This window comes from Carlito syrichta, unplaced genomic scaffold (assembly GCF_000164805.1).
Source record: "Carlito syrichta isolate Samal-C Ts95f unplaced genomic scaffold, Tarsius_syrichta-2.0.1 Scaffold126426, whole genome shotgun sequence".
In the NCBI taxonomy this organism is placed as follows: Eukaryota; Metazoa; Chordata; class Mammalia; order Primates; family Tarsiidae; genus Carlito; species Carlito syrichta.
Genome location: NW_007070522.1, coordinates 237,773 through 262,093, shown reverse-complemented (window position 1 = coordinate 262,093; position 24,321 = coordinate 237,773). Strand labels below are relative to the sequence as shown.

Here is a 24,321-nt window from a genome sequence, read left to right as displayed (position 1 = left end):
GACCTCATCTCTACAATAAATTTAAAAAAATCAGCCGGGCGTGGCAGTGCGCGCCTGTAATTCCGGCTACTTGGAAGGCTGAGGTGGAAGGATCGCCGGAGCCCAGCAGTCGAGGCTGCAGTGGCCGGGAGCGGCTACTGCACTCCAGTCTGGGCGACAGAGTGAGACTCCAACTCAAAAAAAGAAAAAAAAAAATTATGATGCTGCTGGTGGTCTTCACTGTTCCGACCATGGAGGATACTGAATTACTGTGCTGCAGAAATAGTAATACTTAATTAGCGTGTATTGTTTCAGACCATGATGGTTACACAGAGTATAGTATATAAACCACAATTCAAAAAATTCTCCATTCTAAAACACACCTGGCTCCTAGGGTTTCAGATTAAAAACAGAGACATATAACTACACGAGTGCCACCGAGGGAGATAACGGAAAACAGTTCAGTAAGCATGACTGCTTCTCTAGCTATGAATTCTGGATGATTCTATCGACCAGAACTAACATCTGCTCCCAGGTACTATGAAGGGAAACCAATAGAATTTCTTCCCTTACTTGTTGAAGTATTTTTTTTCTCTTCTACTTTTCCTTCCCATTTGGATTCTTTTTTTGCACTCACGTCAGTGCTATCAGTACAGAAAAGACACACAATACTGTCACCTAAGTGGCCTGTACTGCTCATTTTTCATTTCAGGTCAAATATCTTCCATCACACAATCCATTACATATCAAGATCAGACATTGTATTAGGGTCATCCCATACAGTGACTATGCACTGATCTGTATTTTTACATCGTATTTCATAAGAATTTTAGCACACTAAAATTCTGGATTGCTTTAAAGTCTTAATAGTACTGTATCCAAAGAGAAAAATAACTGTGGAATACTTACTCTCGTCCTTGTCATGTTGTACTGAATGGTTCTTATTACGACCAATATCAGGAGACTCCCCAAGGAAATTTCAGTTAAAACCCGTTCTGAATACCAAGTAATATTTTTTAATATCTGTAATGGGGAAGAAAAGATTAAGTAAAATGACTGCTTTGAGGAAAAAGGAATTACCCATATCCATAGTTTCTGCCAAGCCACAGCTCTGCACAGAGAGGCCAAGAGTGTGAGCCAGCTAATCTTCAACAGGAGATGCGTTCATGTTCTGATGTAGCCACACCCCAGCCCTAAGTAAGCAAGAACTGTTTTCTAAGTTAAACAGAGACATTTCCACAGTAGATGTATAACACAGGTATCAGAGAGAAAGAAAAAAACGCAGAAACACAAAAACTGGGCAGTACTGCAGCCAAATCTGGGCTGCCACCACGAGGGTGGTAAAATGTAAAACAAAACAAAACAAAATGTTCTCTTCCACTGAGGTTTCTTTACTCCTGCATCCTCTCTCCTTGCCTAGAGGAGTGTGAACATGCCATAGGCTTCCCTACCTATGCATGGAAAAGGAAGAGGCTTCTGGGTGAATTTTGCCCTCTTCACTAAGAAGTCCTCATCCACAGAAGAGAGCAGACCCCACCCCCATTCACAGCTGCCAAAGGGGTCCCACCACCTTCCAAAACAAATGAGTCTAGACTTGTGTTCATAATGACAAGTAGACAACAAAAACTACCCAAAAAGTGATCAAGTTCAACAGCTGGAGAGATGTTGAAACTAACAAGACTCTCTTCTAATTACCAGTGTATCTGAAATACAGAGGGCAGAACATGTTAAATAACTACTATGATGATATAATCAGCCAAAGACAAATGCAGGAAATTCCACTAAGCAAGTAAGTGGTGTCATAAGGCGAGGGGGTAAGAGGCAGCTACAGATTTACGAGTATTAAGAACTAAATGCAACAAGCAGACTCTGGAATCTGGTTCAAACAAATCAACTCTAAAAAGACATTTAAGAGAAAAGAAAATGAACTGGGTGTTAGAAGGGATTAAATTATTCTTGGTTTTGTTGGATGTGCTGATGGTATTACAGTTATATTTTTAAAAGTCCACACTTAACTAAAGCAACATACTAAAATATTTACAAATGAAATTATAGGTATGTTGTATACGGTTTCTTTTTATCAATACAAAACTACAGCCCAAATGTAAAAGGCGGTGAGTCAGGTGCACTGGGCAGATGAAGTAAGAACATCAGAGTGTTGATAATGGGAACACAAGAAGCCATGCTCCTTGTCTCCAATGATACTTAAGTTTCACAGTGTTCCTAGTAAAAAGCTTACCAATTAAACAAGTAAATAACACATTGTGAAACTGAATAGGCAGAGCAAACAGATCTCCAGCTAAACAAAGATGATTAAGGAAGCTGGAAATTTTGTTTAAAAATCCTAATTAGCTGTAATCCTAGCACTTTGGGAGGTCAAGGCGAGTGGATTGCCTGAGCCCGCAGGTTTGAGACCAGCCCAGGCAACTTGGCGAGATCACTTCTCTACAATTAATCAAAAACTAGCCGGGCATGGTAACGTGCATCCATAGTGCCGGCTGTGTGGAAGGCTGAGGTGGAAGGATCGCCAGGGCCCAGCAGGTTGACACTAGTGAGTGCGTCATTGCACTCCAGCCTGGGCGAGACTTCAACTTGAAAAAAAAAAGAAAAATTCTAATTAGCATATTTGGTGAGATTTGACAGACTATTGCATCCATAAAATAAGAACAGGTTGCTATGAATAGGGAAAGTCACAGGTTAAAGAAAAGCTGCTGAAGAGTAAAAATATGATGACTAAGTTTTAAAAGACAGAATTAGCAGAATGAGCACTATGGAAAATTAAATCTATGATTCAAAAGACCAAATCAAGACGTCCTCTACAGAAACTGTACGAGAAAAGTGGAGATCTAATGTCAACTTAAAAGTTCCAGAAGGAGCAGAGAGAGGAAAAACAGAAAAATTAGGAATATGCGAAATTACTTTGGAAGGGAAAAAAATTCAACATTCCAAGCAAAAATACTCAAAAGAAAAAAGAAGAAAAATCAAAACATTCAGGTAAGATTTATGAATTTACAGTATATGAAATAAATTCTACTGGCTTCCAGATGGAAGAAACATGTGGCCATCAGGTTAGAAGAAGTAGGCTAACACCGGAGTTCTCATCCTGGTCACGCTATATCCAAAGGGCAGGACACTGTCTAAAGATTTTTGAGGTAGAGATTATGATTCTACAATTCCACACCTAGAAAAACTACCACAAACGTATGTGGAAAATAAGGCCTTGGGTTTCCCAAACTTGGCATGACCCTTCTATGCACTATTTGTGGGAAGGAAACTGGTAGCACGCATGGACTCAGGAGAGCGGGATCATGGCCCACCGACAGCAGCAAGCACAACGGCCATCCATGAAACCCGGAGACACAACAAGACCGGGATGGTACAGCGGCTCCTTGGTTCTTCTAAAAGAGCGATAACACAGATCACTCTCGAGCAAGTCTGACCAGAAAAATTCCAAACACTCTTAGGAATGAGGTGGGGGTACAGAAACAGATACAAAGATTAAGAAAGTAAAGGAATGCCAGCCATGTCTAACCTCTGTATCTGTATCTGAAGGACACACATCCTTCCTTGGTTCAACTCTCCGGCAGGCCCATGTCCCCCAAAATCCCTATCACACGAGCCCTCCTGGCACTGCTCTGATCCTCCCCTTGGAGGCTGGTGCAGAACAAACACACCCTGCATGACAGTGGATACTGTTTGTGAACTAAAAAGTAAAAAAAAGTCACAGGGTGCAGTGGCTCTTGCCTGTCATTCCAGCACTTTGGGAGGTGGAGGCAAGAAGACTGCCTGAGCCCAGGGTTCTAGACCAGCCTGGGCAACATGGTGAGACCTTGTCTCTACAATAAACCCAAAATAAATAAATAAATAAATAAACCGAAAACATTAGCTGGACATGGTGGCATGTGCCCGTAGTCCCAGCTACTTGGAAGGCTGAGGCGGAAGGATCGCCTGAGCCCAGCAGGTCAAGGCTGTGGTGGACATAAACATGCTATGTCCAGCCTGGGTGACAGAGTGAGACTCCAACTCAAAAAAAAAAAAAGTAAAAAGATGTCAAAATGTAAACATTTCCATTTATTTATGACTAACAATGTTCTTAATCAAGTAGAAGAAATAACTAGGTATAAAAATATCAGTCACTGAAAAAGTCAAAGCAGTGATTTTCTCAGTAGAATTTTTAACAAGGGTGATATGCTCAGTACCTCTGACACATTCTCCAAGGTAGAAGTTTTCAATATGTGGTCCTGGGACAGAAAGAAGTCCCTGAAACATTTTTGGAGAATCCGCAAAGTCAAAACTATTTTCATGATAATACTAATGACACTGTTTCCTACTGGCATTCTCTCTTATGCTGAGTTCTCCAGAGACTACATGCCATGTCTTGATAGCGTAACAAACTGAACACGGAAGCGGCACGAGAATCTACTTGTCTTCTGTTAAGGCAATACATTTGCAAAAATACTAAACAATGCTATTATTCTCACTAATTATTTTTGTGTGGAAAATAGTAATTTTCATAAAAAATATGTCATTGATGCTAACGTGTAATGGGTTATTATTATTTTATAATGACCTAATTAAATATTCTTAAAATATGCCAGTTTTAGTTTCTAATATGATAAATGTAGAGAAATATAACCCATATAAAATAGCTCTTTGGAGTCCTCAATAATTTTTACATATAAAGACCAAAATGTTTGAGAACCATGGCTGTAAGTCTCCAAGGAAATATTAACATAAGACACTCATTGGGTAACTTTAGTAGTGAAGGAGTCTCTGTCTTTTTTTTTTTTTTTGAGTCAGAGTTTCACTCTGTCACCCAGGCTGAAACGCAGTGGCACACTTGCAGCCACCACAGCCTCAACCTGCTGGGCTCAGATGATCCTTCTGCCTCAGCTTTCCAAGTAGCTGGTACTACAGGTGCATGCCATCATGCCTGGCTAATTTTTCTTGATTTATTGTAGAGAAGAGGTCTCACTGAGTTGCCCAGGTTGGTTTCGAACCCCTGGATTCAGGCAGTTCTCTCACCTCGGTCTCCCAGAGTGCTGAGATTACAGGTATGAGCTACCACGCCCGGCCAGGTGTCTTTTAAAAGGATAAATATTTGATTAAATTGTTCCTTCACTCTTGGCTTCTTTGTCTAGAAATAAATGATCACAAGCTATCCTTATTTAAAATAGGTCATTAATCCTTATTATTCACTTGTGTGTGTCAATTATACAGCTAGATGGAGAAAGTGTTTTGAACAAAAGTAGTCTTATTCAATTAACATTCAACAAATAGTATCTGTAGGGTAAACTTATAATGTTACTATGCGAAGTAGAAATTCAATTTAGCATTTACACAAAGTTTTGTCTTTTCTTCCTGTGAAAAATATATTATTGTCTAGAAATTCTGGGTAGCATTTTAAGAAAAATTATAAAAAATCCATTATAGAGCTCACAGAGTTTCCCATGGGACATCAATACATAATTAACAGGCAGAATGCAGAAGATTTTCTTGGTAACCTAGTTGTAGTCCTTGACATATTTATTTAGTTCTTATAAAAACAATTCCTCATCGCTTACATTCAGTGTTCATAGGCTTCACACCTACAGACCATTACCACCCTGTTTATCATAATATATACACACATGTATGTATATACAACCACTTTATGCTAAAATAACTAATAGTATGCAGAAGGAAACCCCTTGAAGGTCTGAAAATGTCTTCCTCCTCAAAAAGTATCCAAGAATTGTTTGTAGTTCTAGGTCTTTTCTCCTTAAGCATTTTTACCCATATGATTTGCTTCTGTTGATTATACCTAGTCTATTTGTTATATATGACAGAGTAATATCTTTTAAAAATTAAATATTAATAAGAAAGTACAGAGAATAGTTAACACCCATACTCCCACAACTCATATTAACTGGTATTATCTACAGTTAATTTAATTTTTGTTTTTTTGAGTTGGAGTCTTACTTTGTTGCCCAGGCTGGAGAGCAGTGGCACACTCACAGCCACTCCAGCGTGGACCCACTGGGCTCCGGCAATCCTTCTGCCTCAGCCTTCCAAGTAGCTGGAACTACAGGTGCGCACTGCCACACTCAGCTAATTTTTTTTATTTGTTGTAGAGACGAGGTCTTGCCAAACTGCCCGGGCTGGTCTCAGATCCGTGGGCTCAGGCAACGCATTTGTCCTGGTCTCCCAAAGTACTAGGATTACAGGCTGAGCCACTGAGCCCAGCCCATATTTTTTAAGATATGTACCATTTCACTCCCCCATAGAGGGATAGCCATTGTCTTTTTAGTATGTATCCTTCCAGTCTGTTTCAGTGACTTCATCTACACGGATACACCTATGCATATAATACACATATATAAAAACACAAACCAGTACTCCTTTGTGTGCTCTCTCATATACATCAACATTACCATGCATACTGTATTAGGATGAATCGTGCCCCCCTAAATTTTTGTCATCCGAAACCTGTGAAATGCGACTATATGGTCTTTGCAAATGTAATCAAGATGAGATCGTACTAGATTAAAGTGGACTCTAAATCCAATGAATGGAGTCCTTCAAAGAAGAAAAAGAGAGGCACAAAACAGACATCCATACGAGAGAAGACCATGTGACAACAACGCAGAGGCTGGAGTGATGTGACCCCAAGTCAAGGAGCACCAAGGACTGCCTGCAACCATCAGGAGCTCAGAAGAAACAAGACAGGGCCTTCCCCCAGAGCCTTCAGAGCAAGCATGGCCTGCCGACACCTTGACTGTGGACTTTAGGCTCCAGAACACAGTCCACTCCTGCTGTCTGGAGTTGCCCAGCAAGTGCTATCAGCTGTAGCAGCTCTAGGAAAGTAACACACACAGCATCTGAGCGCATTTCATTCTTTTTCCTCAATATGCGTTTAGAGCTCATCAATATGAATAGCAGGAGAATATTTGCCAGGTATGCCGAAGTCTGGTGGCGCTGGTTATTTTCAACGGAATACTGCTATGCTAGTTAGTAAAGAGCTGTCACCTCAAGCCCCTCCCCTCAGGTGATACACAGCAGAGAAGGATGACTGTGGGCCAAGTTCCTGCTGGAGGATGCTGGTGCCACACAAGCAGAATCATTTGAAATCACCACTTCATACAAGTCGACTTCTTTTCATGCAGCCACTGTAGAGGACTACACTAGTAGGCTGCACTTTAAAAACCCATTGCTCTGCTCATGGGAATTTAGGGGTTTTTTGTTGTGGTGGTTGATTTTTACTACTTAAAACAATGTTACCACATACATCTTGACTCTATCCCAAATCTCACTGTAGGAAACCCCAAAACCAAGGATTTCCCACTCTCCATTTTCAATCTGGACCTTAACTACCAAAGTTCAGAAATAATGTAGATTTTGAAAGCCAAGAAACTCTATGTGACTTCATCAGTACATCTGCAAGAGTTTGCTGGGAAGCAGAATTGTTAAAAATATCTCCTTTTTAAAATAAATATATATTTTGGTTACCACTATGTTAACACATTGAAAGCTCTGCACCAGTGTCGAACATCATAGCACCAGTCACAGGTGGGTATTTAAATTAGCGTTTAATAAAATTAAAATAAAATCCTTAGCCATACTAGCCACATTTCAAGTGCTACCACACTGGACAGTGCAGTTATAAAAGATTTCTATCATGATAGAAACTTTGGCCTTCCTGGTAGAGAGAACGCCGTGGTATCCGTCACCTAGTTTTACCAACTGCTGAAGTACCTGAAGCCTCCTAGCTATCCTACCCCTAGCCTGTTCCCTAACTTCCCTCCCCTAGAGGCAGCCACTAGCCCAAATTAGCATTCTTTGAAATCTATTATTATCAATGCACACAGCTCTATTTGTCCACTCTGTAGTACTTTTCTACTGTCTGTACATTGACATTATCTGCCCTCCCGCTAATGGAGGCTCAGGCAGTCTGCAATTTTGAAAACAACAAACAATGTTGCAGTAAAATCCCTCCATGTGTTCTTGTGAAGCTATGAAGAAGTTCTTCCTAGGAGGGAAATCTTGAAATGGAATTGTTGAGAGGTAAAGCATCTATTTATGGCGGTAATTTTAGGAATTTTAGAGGCCAAATTCCTTTCAAAAGTGGTTCTACCAAGTCCTACAGTACATGAGAGTCCTTTTTCTCTATAGGCTCACAGTGATTTTTTTGTCTCCCATAGTAATAAAAGTATCATCAAGTCTTGATATGTCAGATTCTGTCATTTTTATCACTGTTGGGACATAAAATATTTTAGTGACTTTAATTAGCATGACCTTGATGAACCATTAGGTCGAATACCCTTTAAAAATGCTTATTGATCACTAGGATTTCTATTCTGTTTTTGTATTATTTTGCCCACTTTTCTATTGAATACTTTGTATGAAGTATAGCACTTCCATGTTTGACAGGAAGAGGACTAGAAAAGAGAAAGAAATATCAAAAAGAATGAATGTGTCACAACTCTAGGCATGGAAATAGGTAGAAACTACGAAATTACAATTTTAAAGTTTTTACTTAGAAGAGTAGGAGTATGTTGAACACACAGACCACAGCCCAAACTTAATATCCTCAAACTCTACCACACCTCTATGATCTGGAGAACAGAATAAAAACCCTGTGGCTTATCTGGGAAGTAAAATCTAGAAGCAACATTCAAAAAGTAACTGTGTCTCAAAATTCATTTAACTGTTTCCGAAGGTGTAACAGGTAATATAAGCCGGGCTCGGTGGCTCAGCCTTGTAATCCCGCGCCTTTGGGAGGCTGAGATGAGTGGATTGCCTGAGCCCGCGGGTTCGAGACCCACCTGGGCAACTTGGCGAGACCTCATCTCTACAATAAATCAAAAAATGAGCTGGGCGTGGTAGCGCACGTCTGTAGTTCCAGCCACTTGGAAGGCTGAGCGGAAGGATCGCCGGAGAACAGCAGGTCAAGGCTGCGGTGGCCGGGAGCGGCCACTGCACTCCAGTCTGGGCAACAGAGTGAGACTCCAACTCAAAAAAAACAAAAACAAAAACAGGTAATATATAGTATATGCTCACTGCATGCTGACTAAATCCACACCAAGTATCACACTAATCTTGATCCCATGTGGTATCCTTTCAACAATTCCACTAAACAGTATGTGTATTCTACATCTGGTCATCCAAATAGCAAAGAAAAAGTGGCAAGAATGCTTACGAATGCTGCGGCTTGTAAGCCTGGGTGTAATGGGGGCTCTGACAGTATGGAGAAAATTTTAGAGCAAGGCCACAAGGCACACACATGACTCTGAATCCTGCTGCCCAGGTCCTTAGAAAGACTGACCAACCCTGAAGATTCTGGGCAGAACCCCCAAATCTAGAGAGAGAAGTTAGATGGGTCTATTTGCATCTTCCTCTGACTAAAGAACAGTAGAAAGAGGCGTGGAAGTGAAAGAGAAACTTCAGACCTTTCCAACATGAGCAAAGGGCACAGAAACACGCTGTGCAGGAAACAGCTGAAAGCTAAAGCCAGACAAATACAGGATTAATAAAAGTAGGGAATGCAGGAATGGAAAGACCATAGTAGTTAAAGGAAGGAATGTGGGAATAGGAAGACCATGGTAAAAGGGCTGATGGAGACAAAGCATTCAATAAAACCAGTATTAAGCAGCTTGGCTAATTTGAGTTACAAAATAGAATGGGAATGTTACAAGTTTTGAATAAACTAAAAATAAGAGAAAAAACTGGAAGAAAGAGAGATGAAAAGAAGTGTGGAATTAATAATGTCCTCAAGATTTCCAATAAAAAATAAACTGATTCTATCAACAGCTGCGACATGGACTTAAAATAAGTAAACAATGGTTCCACATCATAATTTTTTAAACTCTCTTTTCTTCACCATTTAAGAATCTTTAAAACTTATTGTATAATGAAGAAAAGCATTATTTAAAGACCAACAATTCCTTCAGTGATGCTTTCTTTTGCTAAATTAAAAAAAAAAATCAGTTTTTATTACACATGCCTAAAGTATAACCCTGTTTTTGTGTGTGTGTTTTTTTTGGTTTTTTTGCAGTTGGAGTCTTACTCGGTCGCCCACACTCGAGTGCAGCGACCGCTTTCGACCTGCTGAGCTCCGGCGATCGCCTTCCAAGTAGCCGGAATTACAGGCATGCGCTACCATGCCCAGTTGATTTTTTGATTTACTGTAGAGATGAGGTCTTGTTGCCCAGGAGGGTCTCGAACCCATGGGCTCAGGCAATCCACTCACCTCAGCCTCCCAAAGGCGCGGGATTACAGGCTGAGCCACCGAGCCCGGCTATAACCCTGTTTTTATAAATTTATTTCCATCTCTCTACTCATTCTGCCAGATGCAGAGAACGTGCATACAGAAATTTTCTGAAAAGATTCTCACCTAGTGTTACTATTTATAATGTCTAGTTAATGAATGAGCAAGCATGCACCGTTCAAACTAAATTAGCAGAATAATTTGCCTTAAGCCAAGGTATTAACCTTGTGAATGGTAGTGATAAAGGTTTGACTTTAAGGTATTTTTAAAATTTTGAAGATAACTATTGTTAAAAGTGATTTTTTTTCCTTCTTTCTAGAATCACACCTCCTGTTACCCAAAGTCTGAAAAACATTTTCATATATCGTGGAAAAGCAGAAGGACTTAAAAATCAAAGACCTAAGCTTCTACCTTAAGAAACTAATTTTAACAAAGCAAATTAAGACTCAAGTAAGCAGAAGAAAGGAAATAATATAGGCCAGAAGTTAATAAAACAGAAAACAAAAAATAAAGAACAATCAATGCAATAAAATTGGCTCTTAAAAAAAAAAATTAGTTAAAAAAAAGAAAAATGTCTAGTCAGAAAGAAGAATAAAAGAAAAGATACATAGGCCAGGCACAGCGGCTCAAGCCTGCAATCCCAGCACTTTGGGAGGTCAAGGCAAGAGGATCGCCTGAGTCCGGGGATTTGAGATCAGCCTGGGCAGCTTGGTGAGACCTCATCTCAACAATAAATAAATAAATAAATTAGCCAGGCGTGCACCTGCAGTTTCAGCTACTTGGAAGGCTGAGGCAGAAGGATCGCCTGAGCCCAACATGCCACTACATTACAGCTTGGATGACGGAGTGAGACTCCAACTTGGAAAAGAAAAAAGAAAGAAAGAAAATACACATATTATCAACATGAAAAATGAGAGGTAACAACTCCATGGCTCCTACAAACATTAAAAGGTAATAAATGCTTTTTAAAAAGAAAAGGTAGTAAGAGTATACTATGAAAATGTTTATGGCAACAGATTCAATACCTTAGAAGAAATGTACAAATTTCTTTAAAAACACAAACATGCCAGGTGCAGTGGCTCAAGCCTGTAAACCCAGAACTTTGGGAGGCCAAGGTGGGAGGAGTGTCTGAGCTTAAGGGTTCGAGACCAGCCTGGGCAATTCAGCAAGACCTTGTCCCTACAATAAATCAAAAAATTAGCCAGGCATGGTGGCACACGCCTATAGTTCCAGCTACTTGGAAGACTGAGGTGGAAAGATTGCCTGAGCCCAGCAGGTTGAGGCTGCTGTGGCCGTGAGCGTGACACTGCACTCCAGCCTGGGCGACAGAGTAAGACTCCCAACTCAAAAAACAAAACAAAACAAAACAAAACACACAAACAAAGCTCAAAACTTAACCAAATTGTATATAAAAATATGTTTAAAAACATAATATATTGTGGCCAAGTACAGATTACCCCAGGATAAAAGGTTGATTTAATATCCAAAAATTAATCAGTATAATTCACTATATCAATAGACTAGAATACAAAAAAGCATATGCTCTGGGATACAGAAAGAATTCCTATGACTCAGTAATAAGATAAACAAGCCATCTTCTGGAAAGGTGTGTGGCTACACAAGAACAAGAAGAGGGCTATTTCTGTGGTAAAGAGATGTTCTGTATCTTGACAGTGTCAATGTCAGTATCATGGTTGTGATACTGTACACTGTTTTGCAACTATAGTTGCCATTGGGTGAAACTGGATAAAAGGCATATAAGATCTCTCTTATTTTCTTAAAGCTGCATGTGAATCTATAATTATTTCAAAATAAAAATTTAAAATGATGGCAAAATGTTTCAGAAAGACACTTCACAAAAGAAGATACATAAGCTCATGAAAAGCACATTAAAAATGCCTAACACCATTGGGTATTAGGAAATGCAAATTCAAATCAAAATGGGGTAACAGTAAGTATTTCATAGTCAATGAGGTCCACAGCTAATGATTCCATGTAGTGAAACTCAACATTTTAACTTACTTTTCTTACTGATACATATGGAAAGGGAAGGGATAAAAATAAACGGAGATCAACAAGAAGGATTCTAGAGAAAAAGAACGAGTGTCTCAATACCTGAATCTGAAATGTCCTCTACAATAGCCTGAAGTCCTATTGAACTAACTTGAATGTGAACTGAACCTGACGCCTTCCCTATCTTACCAACCCTGTCTTGGCAGTCAGTGAAGTTTAATTTTATTGCAAAATGCTTTGCTAACTTAAAAATGTTTTAATTATAGGCCGAGTATGATGGCTTATCCCTACAGTGTCAGTGCTTTGGGAGGCTGAGGCAAGAGAACTGTTTGACCTCAGGATTTCGAGACCAGCCTAGGGAACATAGCAAAATCCCATCTCTACAAAAAAAAAAAAAAAAAAAAAAAAAGCTCGGTGTTGTGGTGTGTGCCTGTAGATCCCACTACTCAGGAGGCTGGGGTGGGAGGATCGCTTGAGCCCAGAAGTTTGAGCCCTGACTGCGTCACTGTACTCCAGCCTAGGCAACAAGCCAGAACTTGTTTTTAAAAAAAAGGGTATTTAAATTGTAAAATATAAAAAGGACACAGAAAAGTATCTAAAAAAAAAAAAAAATCCCCACCCATGAAGTTTGTCAAATCTTAACACTTTTGTGATATTTGCTTAAGGTTTTTTTGTACACTTCTCATTTTACTTTGTTTTTGCTGCTATGGAAGAAAACGAAATATAACAGACCTCGGTGACTCCCCATTGTGTACCCTTCCCGTTTTCTTTTCCCTTTCATTCTCTCTAGTTGCAGCCTGTACCTTTTTGTTTCACTTTGCATGTCCTAAGCATTTTCAATACCAAAAATAATGCTGTAATGAACATTAATGTACATGTCTTCTCAATGCGAATAAGGCTTCCTAGTTTACCTTAAAGTGAAATTGCTGACTTGTGGGGCATACACAAGCTTTAGTTTTACTAGTACCTCTTAAGGTTAAGTACACACCTGCCTTATGACTTGGCACTTCTATTCCTAGTTATACAGTCAAGAGAAATAAATGCATACAGCCACCAAAATACAATTTGAAAACATGCATAGCAGCTTTATTAAAAATAGCACAAAATCAAATTTCCCCCAAATGAGAATGTATAAATACACAGTGGCATTTCATACAATAGAACAGCACATAGCAACAACAAAGGACAGACTGACGATGCAGTAACAGAAATGAATCTCACCAACATTATTTTGAGCAAAATAAGTCAGTATATATGAGTATACTGTAATTCAAAAAAAGACAAAAAATATATCTATTGTAGGAAAGTCAGGATTGCAGCTAAGCTTGATTGGGTTGGGGACCCACCAGGGTCCTGACCAGGAAAGGGGATAAGGAAGTCTTCTTTTAAGCTAGAAATGTTCGATATCTTGGTCTGGGTTAGTCACAGGGGCTTGTGTCTGTGATCCCAGCACTTTGGGAGGCCGAGGCAGGAGAATCACTTGAGCCCAGGAGTTTGCAACTAGCCTGAGCAACATAATGAGACCTCATCTCTACAAAACATAAAAATAAAATTAGTCGGGCATGGTGACGCACCCATAGTTCCAGCTACTCAGGCAACTGAGGCAAAAGAATCACCTGAGTCCAGGAGTTGGAGGCTGCAGTGAGCCATGATGGTGTCACTGCACTCCAGCCTGGGTGACAGTGAGACCCTGTCTCCAAAAAAAAAGAAAAGTTGGTCTGACAGTAATAACACAGGTACAGACATATGTAAATTTCATTAGTTTCACCTTTAAAATTTGTGCACTTTATTTTTTATTTTAAAAATGTGGGGTATAATTCAGGATTAGGTATACAAGTGGACATCGCACAAGTAAAGTGTGGGCCGCTTTTTGGTCCCCACTTTGCCTGATTTGAGATCAGGTACCCTTATTGGTGTTATGTGACACCCCTCACCCCGGCAGTATCCCGCTACTGCCAACCCCTTTCTTACAGTATTATGGTAAATGCTCAAGGTCCACTTATGAGTGAGAACATGTGGTACTCAGTTCTTTGTTTCTGTGATAGATCACTGAGTATAAAAGACCCTAAATTCATCCAAGATGCTGTGAATTTGTGCACTTTATGTATATTATACTTCAACCTTAAATGTTTTTAAAAATCATATTGGTTTATTATTTCATATTAAAAGAAAGATAAATTATATTTTAAAAGCTAAGTAAATATATGCAAATATTACTTCTGGTGTTATTTTACTAAAAATGAGAACGAAAAAATTTCAGATGTTCACACTAAAAGCTCAGGCTACAGAAGCAAAACTGAATGGATGGAAATATGTCAAACTAAAAAGCTTCTACACAGCAAAAGAGATAATCAACACCATAAAAAGGTAGCCTCTGAATTGGGAGAAAGTAATTGCAAATCATGTGTCTGATAAGCAGTTAACAGTCAAAATACATAAAGAATTCACACAACTCAATAAGCAGAAAAACAAATAACCCCATTAAAAATTTGGCAAAGAACCTCAATAGACATTTCTCCAAAGAAGACAAAAATGGCCATCAGCTACAGAAAAAGTATTCAATATCACTAATCTTCAGGGAAATACAAATCAAAACCAAAAGATCACCTCATACCAGTTAGGATATCTATCATCAAAAATAAAGTGACAACAAGTATTGATGAGGGTGTGGGAAAAGGGAATCCTTGCACACTGTTGTCGGACATATAGATCAGGACAGCCATTGTGGAAAACAGTATGGAGATTCTAAAGAAATTAAAGGTAGAACTACCATATCACCCAGTGGTGACTCTTCTGGGCATGTACCCAAAGAAGATGAAATCCCCACCTCATAGAGATAGCTGCACTGCCATCCTCACTGCAGCATATTCACCATAGCCAAGATGCAGAAACAACTGAGGTATCCAATGAAAAACCAAGAGAAAATGTGGTATATGCCATCACGTGGCCCATGATGATGTGCTGTCGGCGACGGTCCACAGACACAAGGGCCCCCCGAAGCTACAGCTGAGCTAAGCAAGTCTATAGCCGAGGGGTCAGAGCCGCTAGAGCACAACACATTACTCACATGTTGTGGTGGCTTTCTAAAGTAAACTGTTGCAGTAAGCTAGGGTTAATTCACTGTTGAAGAAAGAAAAAAATGTACTGTAGCCTAAGTGTGTAGTGTTCATAAAGCCTACAGCAGCACACAGTCAAGCGTTAGGCCTTCACATCAACTCACCATCACTCACCGACCCACCCAGAGTCCTGCAGGCTCCATTCATGGAAAGTGCCCCTCCAGGGGTACCACTTTTATCTTTTATACTGCATTTTTACTGTACCTTTTCTATGTCTGCATATGTTTAGACACACACAGACCTATCATTACCTACAGTATTCACTACAGTCACCTGCTGTGCAGGCTTGTAGCTTCGGAGCAACAGGCTACACCATACATGGCCTAGGTGTGTAGCAGGCTGTCCATCTAGGTTTGTGAAAGTATACTCTGTAATAGTCCCACAATAAGAAAATCTCTAATGATGCACTTCTCAGAATGTTTCTCTGTTGTTAAGTGACACAGCGGATTATTATTCAGCCTTTAAAAAGAAGGTCCTGACATTTGCCAGCACAGATGCAACTGGAGGACAGGATGCTAAGTGAAATGAGCCAACAGAGAAAAGAAAATACTTCATGAACTCATTTATATGTGGAATCTTAAAAAAAAAAGTCAACTACAAAGAGATAGAGAATATTATGGTGGTTAAAGAGGGGGGGGCCAGAGAGAGGAAACAGGACACACAGGTCAAATCTACAGTTGTGTGGGATTGAGAGGTCTGCAGATCTGATGCATAATATGAGGGCTATCGTTAACAACGCTGTATTCAGAATTTTGGTTAAATGAATAGATTTTAGTTGCGCGTGCCCCAAATGGGGGGAACTATGTGAGATAACGGACCACGAACTTGCTTGACTGTAGGAGCCATCCCAGCATGTGTATGTGCATCAAAACATGCTGCACACCATAAATACATACAGAAGAAAAGAGTATCTTATGTCTTATGCCAGCGATCCTTAGCCTTTTTGGCATCAAATACCGGTTTCATGGAAGACCGTTTTTCCATGAGTGAGGAGGGGGAATCCTCAGGCATTAGATTCTCATGAGGAGCGTGCAACTCAGATCCCTTGCAAGCAGTTCACAATAGTGTTCACGCTATGAGAACGAATGCTGCTCCTGATCTGAACGGAGGAGGAGCTCCACTCACCTGCTGCTCACTTCCTGCTGTGTACCCGGTTCCTAACAGGCCACGGATCAGTGGTTGGGAACCCCTGTCTTATGCTCTTTCCACAATCGTCAAGATTCCTTACGTCTTAGTTGAAATTATGGTCATAGTACATAAGAAGCAAAACAAGCTTTAATGGAACATTAGAGAAGGGTAAAGATAACACAAATGCCCTCCTGAAACCGAGGAGGAAAGGAAGTGTCTGTGCCCTATGAGGTGTGAAAGCCCTGACCTCTTCTACACCCCTACCCCACCCCCCAGCAAGGTGACTGGCAAGTCCCCTGAGAACCAATCCATTCAAGAAACAGGACCCAAAGAAAGATTTTGCAGAGGGCAAGGCATGGTATGTAGGCCCTGTCGCACACAGAGTTCCTGATGGACTGTTGAATGATCATTCCCACAGATGTGAACGATCAATCACTCCCACAGATACACAGATCAGTTAGAGTCACCAGCACTATGGCAAGCCGGCAGCGTGGCTGAGACAGGAGGCCACGAGGGAACCAGTACATCTGAATCTATTCTGAGGGGATTCTCAGTTCTATTAAAGTCCTGGGGGTTGAATTAGTGACTGGTATACAAATAAAAAACAGGAATGATGTGCATCAGAAACAGTGAGGCATGCAGGGCAGGAAATGCAGTCCCCCTGCAGCACTTGCAAAACTAAGGAGAGTAGCTAAGCCAATCATAATAATACAAAAGCTGAGGTGATCAAAAATGCTAACGAGAGTCTATGTGCTGGCAAGCATGCTGGGAGCCCTGAGGAAGCACAGTCTGCAGGCTGAGAGTGGATGACTTATCTTCCATCTTAGAAAGGTAACAGAACATCTAATCTGAAAAATCAAGAAATAACAATGTACACATGTGATTTAGAAACATGGGCAGAGCTTAATGCATCCGCCCTAGGAGAGTGGGAATCAAGAACAAAATGGACGTGGGTCTGCTGTTTTTCATGAAAACTTCATACTTCCATATAAGTTTTTAAACTACATGCAGGTATTACTTTGACACAAAGAAATTGCCAAACAGGAAGCCAGAAACAGTGTGGGAATGAACTCTTCAACAGGACCGAAATCTAAGGAGTTAAATTATGTCATGCCCTTTTAAAAATACACAAAACATGAATTCCTCATCTTCTCCCTCTGGGTCCCATTCCTTCTCTCATTCTGTGTGCAAGGAGTAAGCCTGCTGGACAAGTTCTGCCACAACTAAAAAGTGGAAATGAAATGCTGGAGGAAAATGAACCTAGTAGCAGCAAAAAAATGTGCATCAATCACTAAAGAACCAACTTGGGAGAGTTTTTAGTAGTGACCAATAGTCATCCACTTCCTAAATCTGCAGAAAGATGTGCTATTTCTAATCCAGGTACTCAAAGAAGCATCCACTGGAAGAAAGGATGCAGAGTATCCTGGGGGCAAGGCATGGGGAGGCGGGGAAGGCGGAGGAGGGGTGGGAGAGTGCAGGGGGTGCCTGCCCTGCCACTGCAGCTCTCACCCAAGCATGGCCACTTACCACTTCATGGATGGACCTATTGAAGCCATCATCTTCTGTGAGAATCAACAATATTATAAGGGCCATATATACATGGTGTGAATTTCTTTCTTCAACGTGATACAGAATCTCAAGAATTGGTAACACCTAGGGAATAAAAATTATAATTGACTATTTCAATATTTTATTATAAGTACACATGCTTTAAGCTTTTACACTTTTGTTTTGTACCCTTTGCTTTAAGATCACAGCTATATCTTTCTATAGAAAAGAAAACAAAGAGACCGCTTCCAACTGAGGGGACTTTCCATGTGAATAGCTAAGACACGGGTAGAGGGAGTCACCACTAGATGCATTAAGGTCCCTGACTGAGGTCGGACCAATACAAAAGCTAGATCTGCAAAGACCCTTTAGGTTCATGGTTTGTTGCCAGGTTTTCAAGAAGTCGCATCTCTTCCCCACAAACTAACCAGAGGCAGGGGAAGAGTGGCTCAGAAGCCCACATCCTGGTGCATATGCTCAGCATCACTGGCACCTTAACGTTCACCTGTAGTCAAACAACGGCAACCCAAGGTGCAGTTCTCCACAGGCACATCACGATTTGCTCTTCAGGGCACCTGCCAAGCACTACACCTCGTAAAGTCACTTAAACACATACCGATTTAGCTTACTTCAAATCATTGCTTTGACATTCTCAATCTGTTCATTCTTTACTGAGGTCAGTAGGTTACTAGAGGAATTACTAAACATGGGCAGAACAGCTCCACGTCATGTCTTCTATGATACAGCCATGAACACTACTCACGGAATGCTAGAAAGTCAGCAAAAAACCTGTCATCTACACCAGACAATACGTTTAATGAGTAAACTGTTCCTATATACAAGTTCCTCAAGCACAGGCTGTTATACATACACAGCCCCCCAAAATGGGCTGGTACACCACACACGGGAGCATGCATGTTTTGGGAGGCACACCTATTGCAGAGGACTTTTAAAACATGGCCCTGGGCATCTGTGCTTTTATAAGCTGCAGCTAAAAGTTACTCTAAATTATGAGGTTAAATAGTAGTGCATGAGCACTACTAAGCCCCAGAAACTAAGTATATCATAGTTCCCAAAGTTGCCATTACTCTTTTTTCTTTGCACAACTCAGAAATTCTTGTCATTGGAAGTCCTTCTGACATGAAGTCAAATATAACATGCTACTCACATTCCACATTATCTGATAAAGACAGTTCTATTTTACAATCATTTAGCTCCACATTTGTTAGCCCCGATTCTGCAGTCTTTAATATACAGTCATAGACCATAGAACAGTTTTGGTCAATGACAGACCACATATAATACAGTAGTACCAAAAGATAATACTGTCTTTTGACTATACCTTTTCTCCGTTTAGGTACATAAATATTTACAGTCATGTCCCAAGAGCCTACAGTATCAAGTACAATCACATGCTGTACAGATTTATAGCTTAGAAGCAACACGCTATACCCGCAGCCTAGGTGTGCAGTTGGCCATACCATCTAGGTCTGTGTAAGTATGAAGTAGTTGTGTGGTACCCAACTACAAAATTGCCTAACTAGGTATCTCTCAGAATAGATTTCTGTCATTAAGCAATGTATGACTGTATCTTTTGTGGGCTGTTATTCTTTTTTCTGGCTAAGCTGTGGGAAGCACATCTTGACTACAGTAAATAACGCCTACACCTATATAGTACCCAAAATGTTGAGACCCTGTGTCTTACTGGACAAGGTAGACAAGTAAACAGTATATTCAAAGAAATCAGCAATAACTTCAGAGTTCAATGGGACATGTCAGAATAGCACATCAATTTTTTCTTAGAAATATTTGTATTCAGATATAACTTACAAACCATGCAATCCATCCATTTAAAGTGTACAGTTTGGTGGTTTTCAGCATATTCACAAACACGTGCACCTACCACCACAGTCCACGTCAGAGCATCTGATGACTCAGCGAGGCGCCCATCAGCCATCCAGCTGCCATCTCCCCAGACCCTCCTCTCCTGACCATCCGACCATCCATCTCTGCGGACTTCCCTGTTTCACAGCTTCATCCAAATGGAATCGTATAGTATTCACTGTGTAATTTCTTTTTCTCGCTCAGTCTAGAATCTGATACAGGCTGACTGACGTGTCAAAAGTGATGCCTTCATCTTACGGCTGAGCTTAGGGAAAGGGAGCATCTAGCTTTCACCGCCAAGTATGATGGAAACCATGGGTTTTCCACAGAGGCCCTTTACCAATTTGAGAAAATTCCCTTCCACTACTAGTCCATTGAATGTTTTTGATCATAAAACAGTGATAATTTTGTCAAATGCTTTTTCTGCATCTATTTAAATGAGTATGTGATTTCTGTCCCACTTGGACATGGTATATAATTACTATTTTAATGGCACTTTAACTCTGAAAGAACTATCTAAACTGAGATCTGAAACCTGCTAGGAGTGAGTTATCTGACAAGAGAAAAAAGAATACCATGAGCAGAAGTATTTTAGAGAGAAAACCAAGTCTAAACTTAGATAGGAGATAGGTCACATTGAGAAAAATTCAATTAATTCATCATGATTTTAAAAAATAATACAATGAAAACAGTGGCAAAGAGAAGAGAAAGGGAGCTGTGGCCAAATTGCAAAGGGTCTTGTTAGTCACATGAGAAGAAGCTTGAACCTGGGGGCACTGTCACAGAAGGGCTTTCCAGGCATGGAAGTGTGCTGCATCAGCTCTGACTTCAGTAAACTCATGCTGGCTATAGGGTAACACTGAAGAAACAGCAAGACAGAAAGTGCAAACACCAGTAAGAATGTGGGAACAGTCCACGTAAGAGACGAAGGCATAGTAAACCAAGGAGTGACAAGGAGGGCAAGGCACGAGTAGATTTCCAAGACAAGAGAGGAGAAAATCTAAAGCAGTGGTCCCCAACCTTGTTGGCACCAAGGGACCAGCTTCGTGGAAGACAGTTTTTCCACATACCGAGGATGGGGGCAGGGGTAATGGTTTCAGGATGATTCATGCACATTGCATTTACTGTGTACTTTATTTCTATTATTATTACATTGTAATATATCATGAAGTAATTATACAATTCATCATAATGCAGAATCAGTGGGCCCCCTGAGCTTGTTTTCCTGCAACTAGATGGTCCCATCTGGGGTGATGGGAGACAGTGACACCTGAGGTGTGTTGTCCAGTCTACTCCGTAATATCGCTTTGGTTGCTGTCACTGCAGAAAACCCTGCTTCACATAGACAGGATGTTGGAAATGGAGGCAAGCTTTTCAGTGCTTTTGTGGCAATCTCAGGCTATTCCACTTTGACTTTAATCCAGAACGTATGGAGATTTGAAGTTGTCTCAAATATACTTTTAACGTCACCATCATTTGCAGTCTTCAAGTAGTTGATACTCTCCTAGGATAGACAAAATCGATTCACCTGGCTTATTCACAAATGGGCCATGAATCCATTTCTTCTAAGTTCAGGAATCTTTTGTGGTTGGGAAGTAATGCTCAAACTCTTTTGAAAGCTGAGATAGGTTATCATGTATCAGTTGGGAGAAAGAAGGCCCTGGCTCAGTCTCTTTCAAAATATCTGTTAATGTTTGAAACATGTCAAAAATCCCAATGTTCCCTCATTGCCCCCATAATTCCAGTTTGGCTTTAAATGCAGCTGCCTTATTAGTTGACTTGAACACAGCTGTCATTTTCCCCTGAAGTGACAGACTGAGTTTGTTGAGCAGGGTGAGTATGTCACACAAGCAAGTTCTGGGACCATTCTGTGTAACTGAAATGTGCTGCCAGTGGTGTGACTGTTCTTCTAAAAGCAATCTCTGAGCCAGGCTCGGTGGCTTAACCTGTAATCCCGTGCCTTTGGGAGGCTGAGGTGAGTGGATTGCCTGAGCCCATGGGTTCAAGACCCGCCTGGGCAGCAAGACCTCATCTCTACAATAAATCAAAAATTCAGCCGGGCGTGGTAGCGCATGCCTGTAATTCCGGCTACTTGGAAGGCTGAGGCGGAAGGATCGCCGGAGCCCATGTCGAGGCTGCGGTGGCCGGGAGCGGCCACTGCACTCCAGTCTGGGAGACAGTGAGACTCCAACTCAAAAAATAAAAATAAAAATAAAAAAATAAAAAATAAAAGCAATCTCTGGAGCGGTTGTCATAATTCAAAAACTCTAGCCCGAGATCTACCTTTAGAAAGCCATCTCACTTTTATTTATAAAGGAAGATAGATGTGTGTGTTCTGCATCCATCTCCTCAAAGAGCTGCACGAACAGAAATGAGTTAAGGGCATGTACTTTAATGTGGCTGATAATTTTAATCACATCTGCAAAACATTGTTAAGTTCAGGTGACATTTTTTGGCGAGCCAGCACTTCCCTATGGATGACAAAATGCATCCCAAGTAGCAAAACCAGAAAGCTTCCAGTCATGGTAGCTACTCTGTCTGTGCATATACCATCACAAAATGACCAATTTAGCTTTTCTGATATGCAATCATTCAAAGACTTGAATAGTTCTTCCACTGTGGTACTGGTTGGCAACAAACGTGCACATAATATATCCTCATGAAAATTCTTCTGGAACATGTACTGCACATTGTTGCCTTGTTAACATCAGTGGAACAGTCAACCTGGATTGCATACCACAGTGATTCATTAATCCTAACAATTGTGCCTCAACGTCCTCTGCTATTTCATTGATTTGTCTAGCTATGGTGGTAGCCGAAAGAGGACACCTGCCACCTTCTGAACTGCACTCTCTCCTGAAAGTTCATGACAAATGTCCTCAAGCAGGAGGGATCAAGTCTTCACCAATAGTAAAGGGTTTCCTAGCTTTGGCAATGTGGTTAGCCACTGAATGATGCTCTCGGCAGGGCGCACTGGCTCAAGTCTGTAATCCCAGCACTTTGGAAGGCTGATATGAGGGGATTGCCTGAGCCCACGAGTTCGAGAACAGCATGGGCAACTTGATGAGGCCTCATCTCTAAAATAAATAAATAAATAAATAAATAAATAAATATTAGCCAGGTGTGGTAGCGCATGCCTGTAGTTCCAGCTACTTGAAAGACTGAGGCAGAAGGCCCGCCACAGCCCAGCAGGTTGATGCTGGGGTTGGCTGTGAGTGTGCCACTGCACTCCAGCCTGGGCGATGGAGTAAGACTCAAGAAAAAAAGAATGATGCTCTCAGTGCAGACACATTTGATATGTGATGAAGTGATGGCCTTCAATAATTGCTTCTGTCCTTTGTGGTCAGGTTTTTATCTTTTGAAAAACCCCAAACCCTTATCTTTTAATACAGGGTGCTTGGTCAGCATGACAAAGCAGTTTTGAAGGTTTCATTACTTCGTAGATAGCCAGTTGTAATGAACCCATAATTTAAGGAGGACTCTTGGTATTTTCTTTTAAATGCAGCTTTCTTTTGTTGGCAGTCCTAGAGTATTCTGCTACCTCATCATTGGGTCTTTCCCCCTTTTCAAAGAAGCTCTCCAGTGACGTTTGTTTTTTTTAATCATTTTGGCTAGGGTTAGCTTATGGCCTTCCCAAAATTGTGAATGAGACAAGTGCACAGTACAGGAAAGAGGTATGGATGGAAGTGGTAAATAAAATAATGGGTGGGCCACATGTAGACTAAAATAAGCACTGAATTTTGACTCAAAGCCTGCCACCAGGCGCAGCTATACAAGTGAAGTACATCGAGTCACTTGCCACTCACTGATAAGGTTTTGATATGAGTCTGCAAGCAGTGGATTTATTATGGTTTCTCTGCAGTCAAACCTCAGTGCTAACATTAATCTGTATTTGCAGCTGCTCCCCAGCACTAGCGTCACTGCCTCAGCTCCACCTGAGATCATCAGGCATTAGATTTTCATAAGGAGCAGGCAACCTAGATCCCTTGCATCCGCAGTTCATAATAGGGTTTGTGCTCCAACGAGAATCTAATGTTGCCACTGATCTGACAGAAGATGGAGCTCAGGCAGTAATGCCAGCAATGGGGAGTGGCTGTAAATACAGATGAAGCTTTACTCGCTCACCTGCCACTCACCTCCTGCTGTGCGGCCTGGTTTTTAACAGGCCACAAACTGGTACTGTGGCCCAGAGCTTGGGGACCCATGGTCTAAAGAATCGGGTTAGCTGTGGGGTTAGAAAACAGAGTTGCTGCTCTTGTGAACCACACAGATGCTCACTGGGACAGAGAACTGGAGTAGGAGAAGGAAAAGCAGGCCTGGGGAAGAGAGTGGGTCAGTTTTTACATGTTTGGCTAAAGGTGTCTATGAGACAGCCACTGGGAACACCTGGACAACTGGACACAAGAT

The 24,321-nt window shown here is 40.9% G+C and overlaps 1 protein-coding gene across 1 annotated transcript in view; it reads right to left on the bottom strand.

Moving 5' to 3' along the window:
- Window positions 1–24,321, bottom strand: part of DYM (dymeclin) — a 374,432-nt gene that overhangs the window by 175,476 nt on the left and 174,635 nt on the right. Inside the window, exons 11-12 of the mRNA XM_008048608.1 lie at window positions 18,010–18,135; window positions 889–1,002 (exon numbers count right to left, since the gene is read on the bottom strand). Of these exons, the coding sequence (XP_008046799.1) occupies window positions 889–1,002; window positions 18,010–18,135 (240 nt within the window). The remainder of the gene's footprint in view (window positions 1–888; window positions 1,003–18,009; window positions 18,136–24,321) is intronic.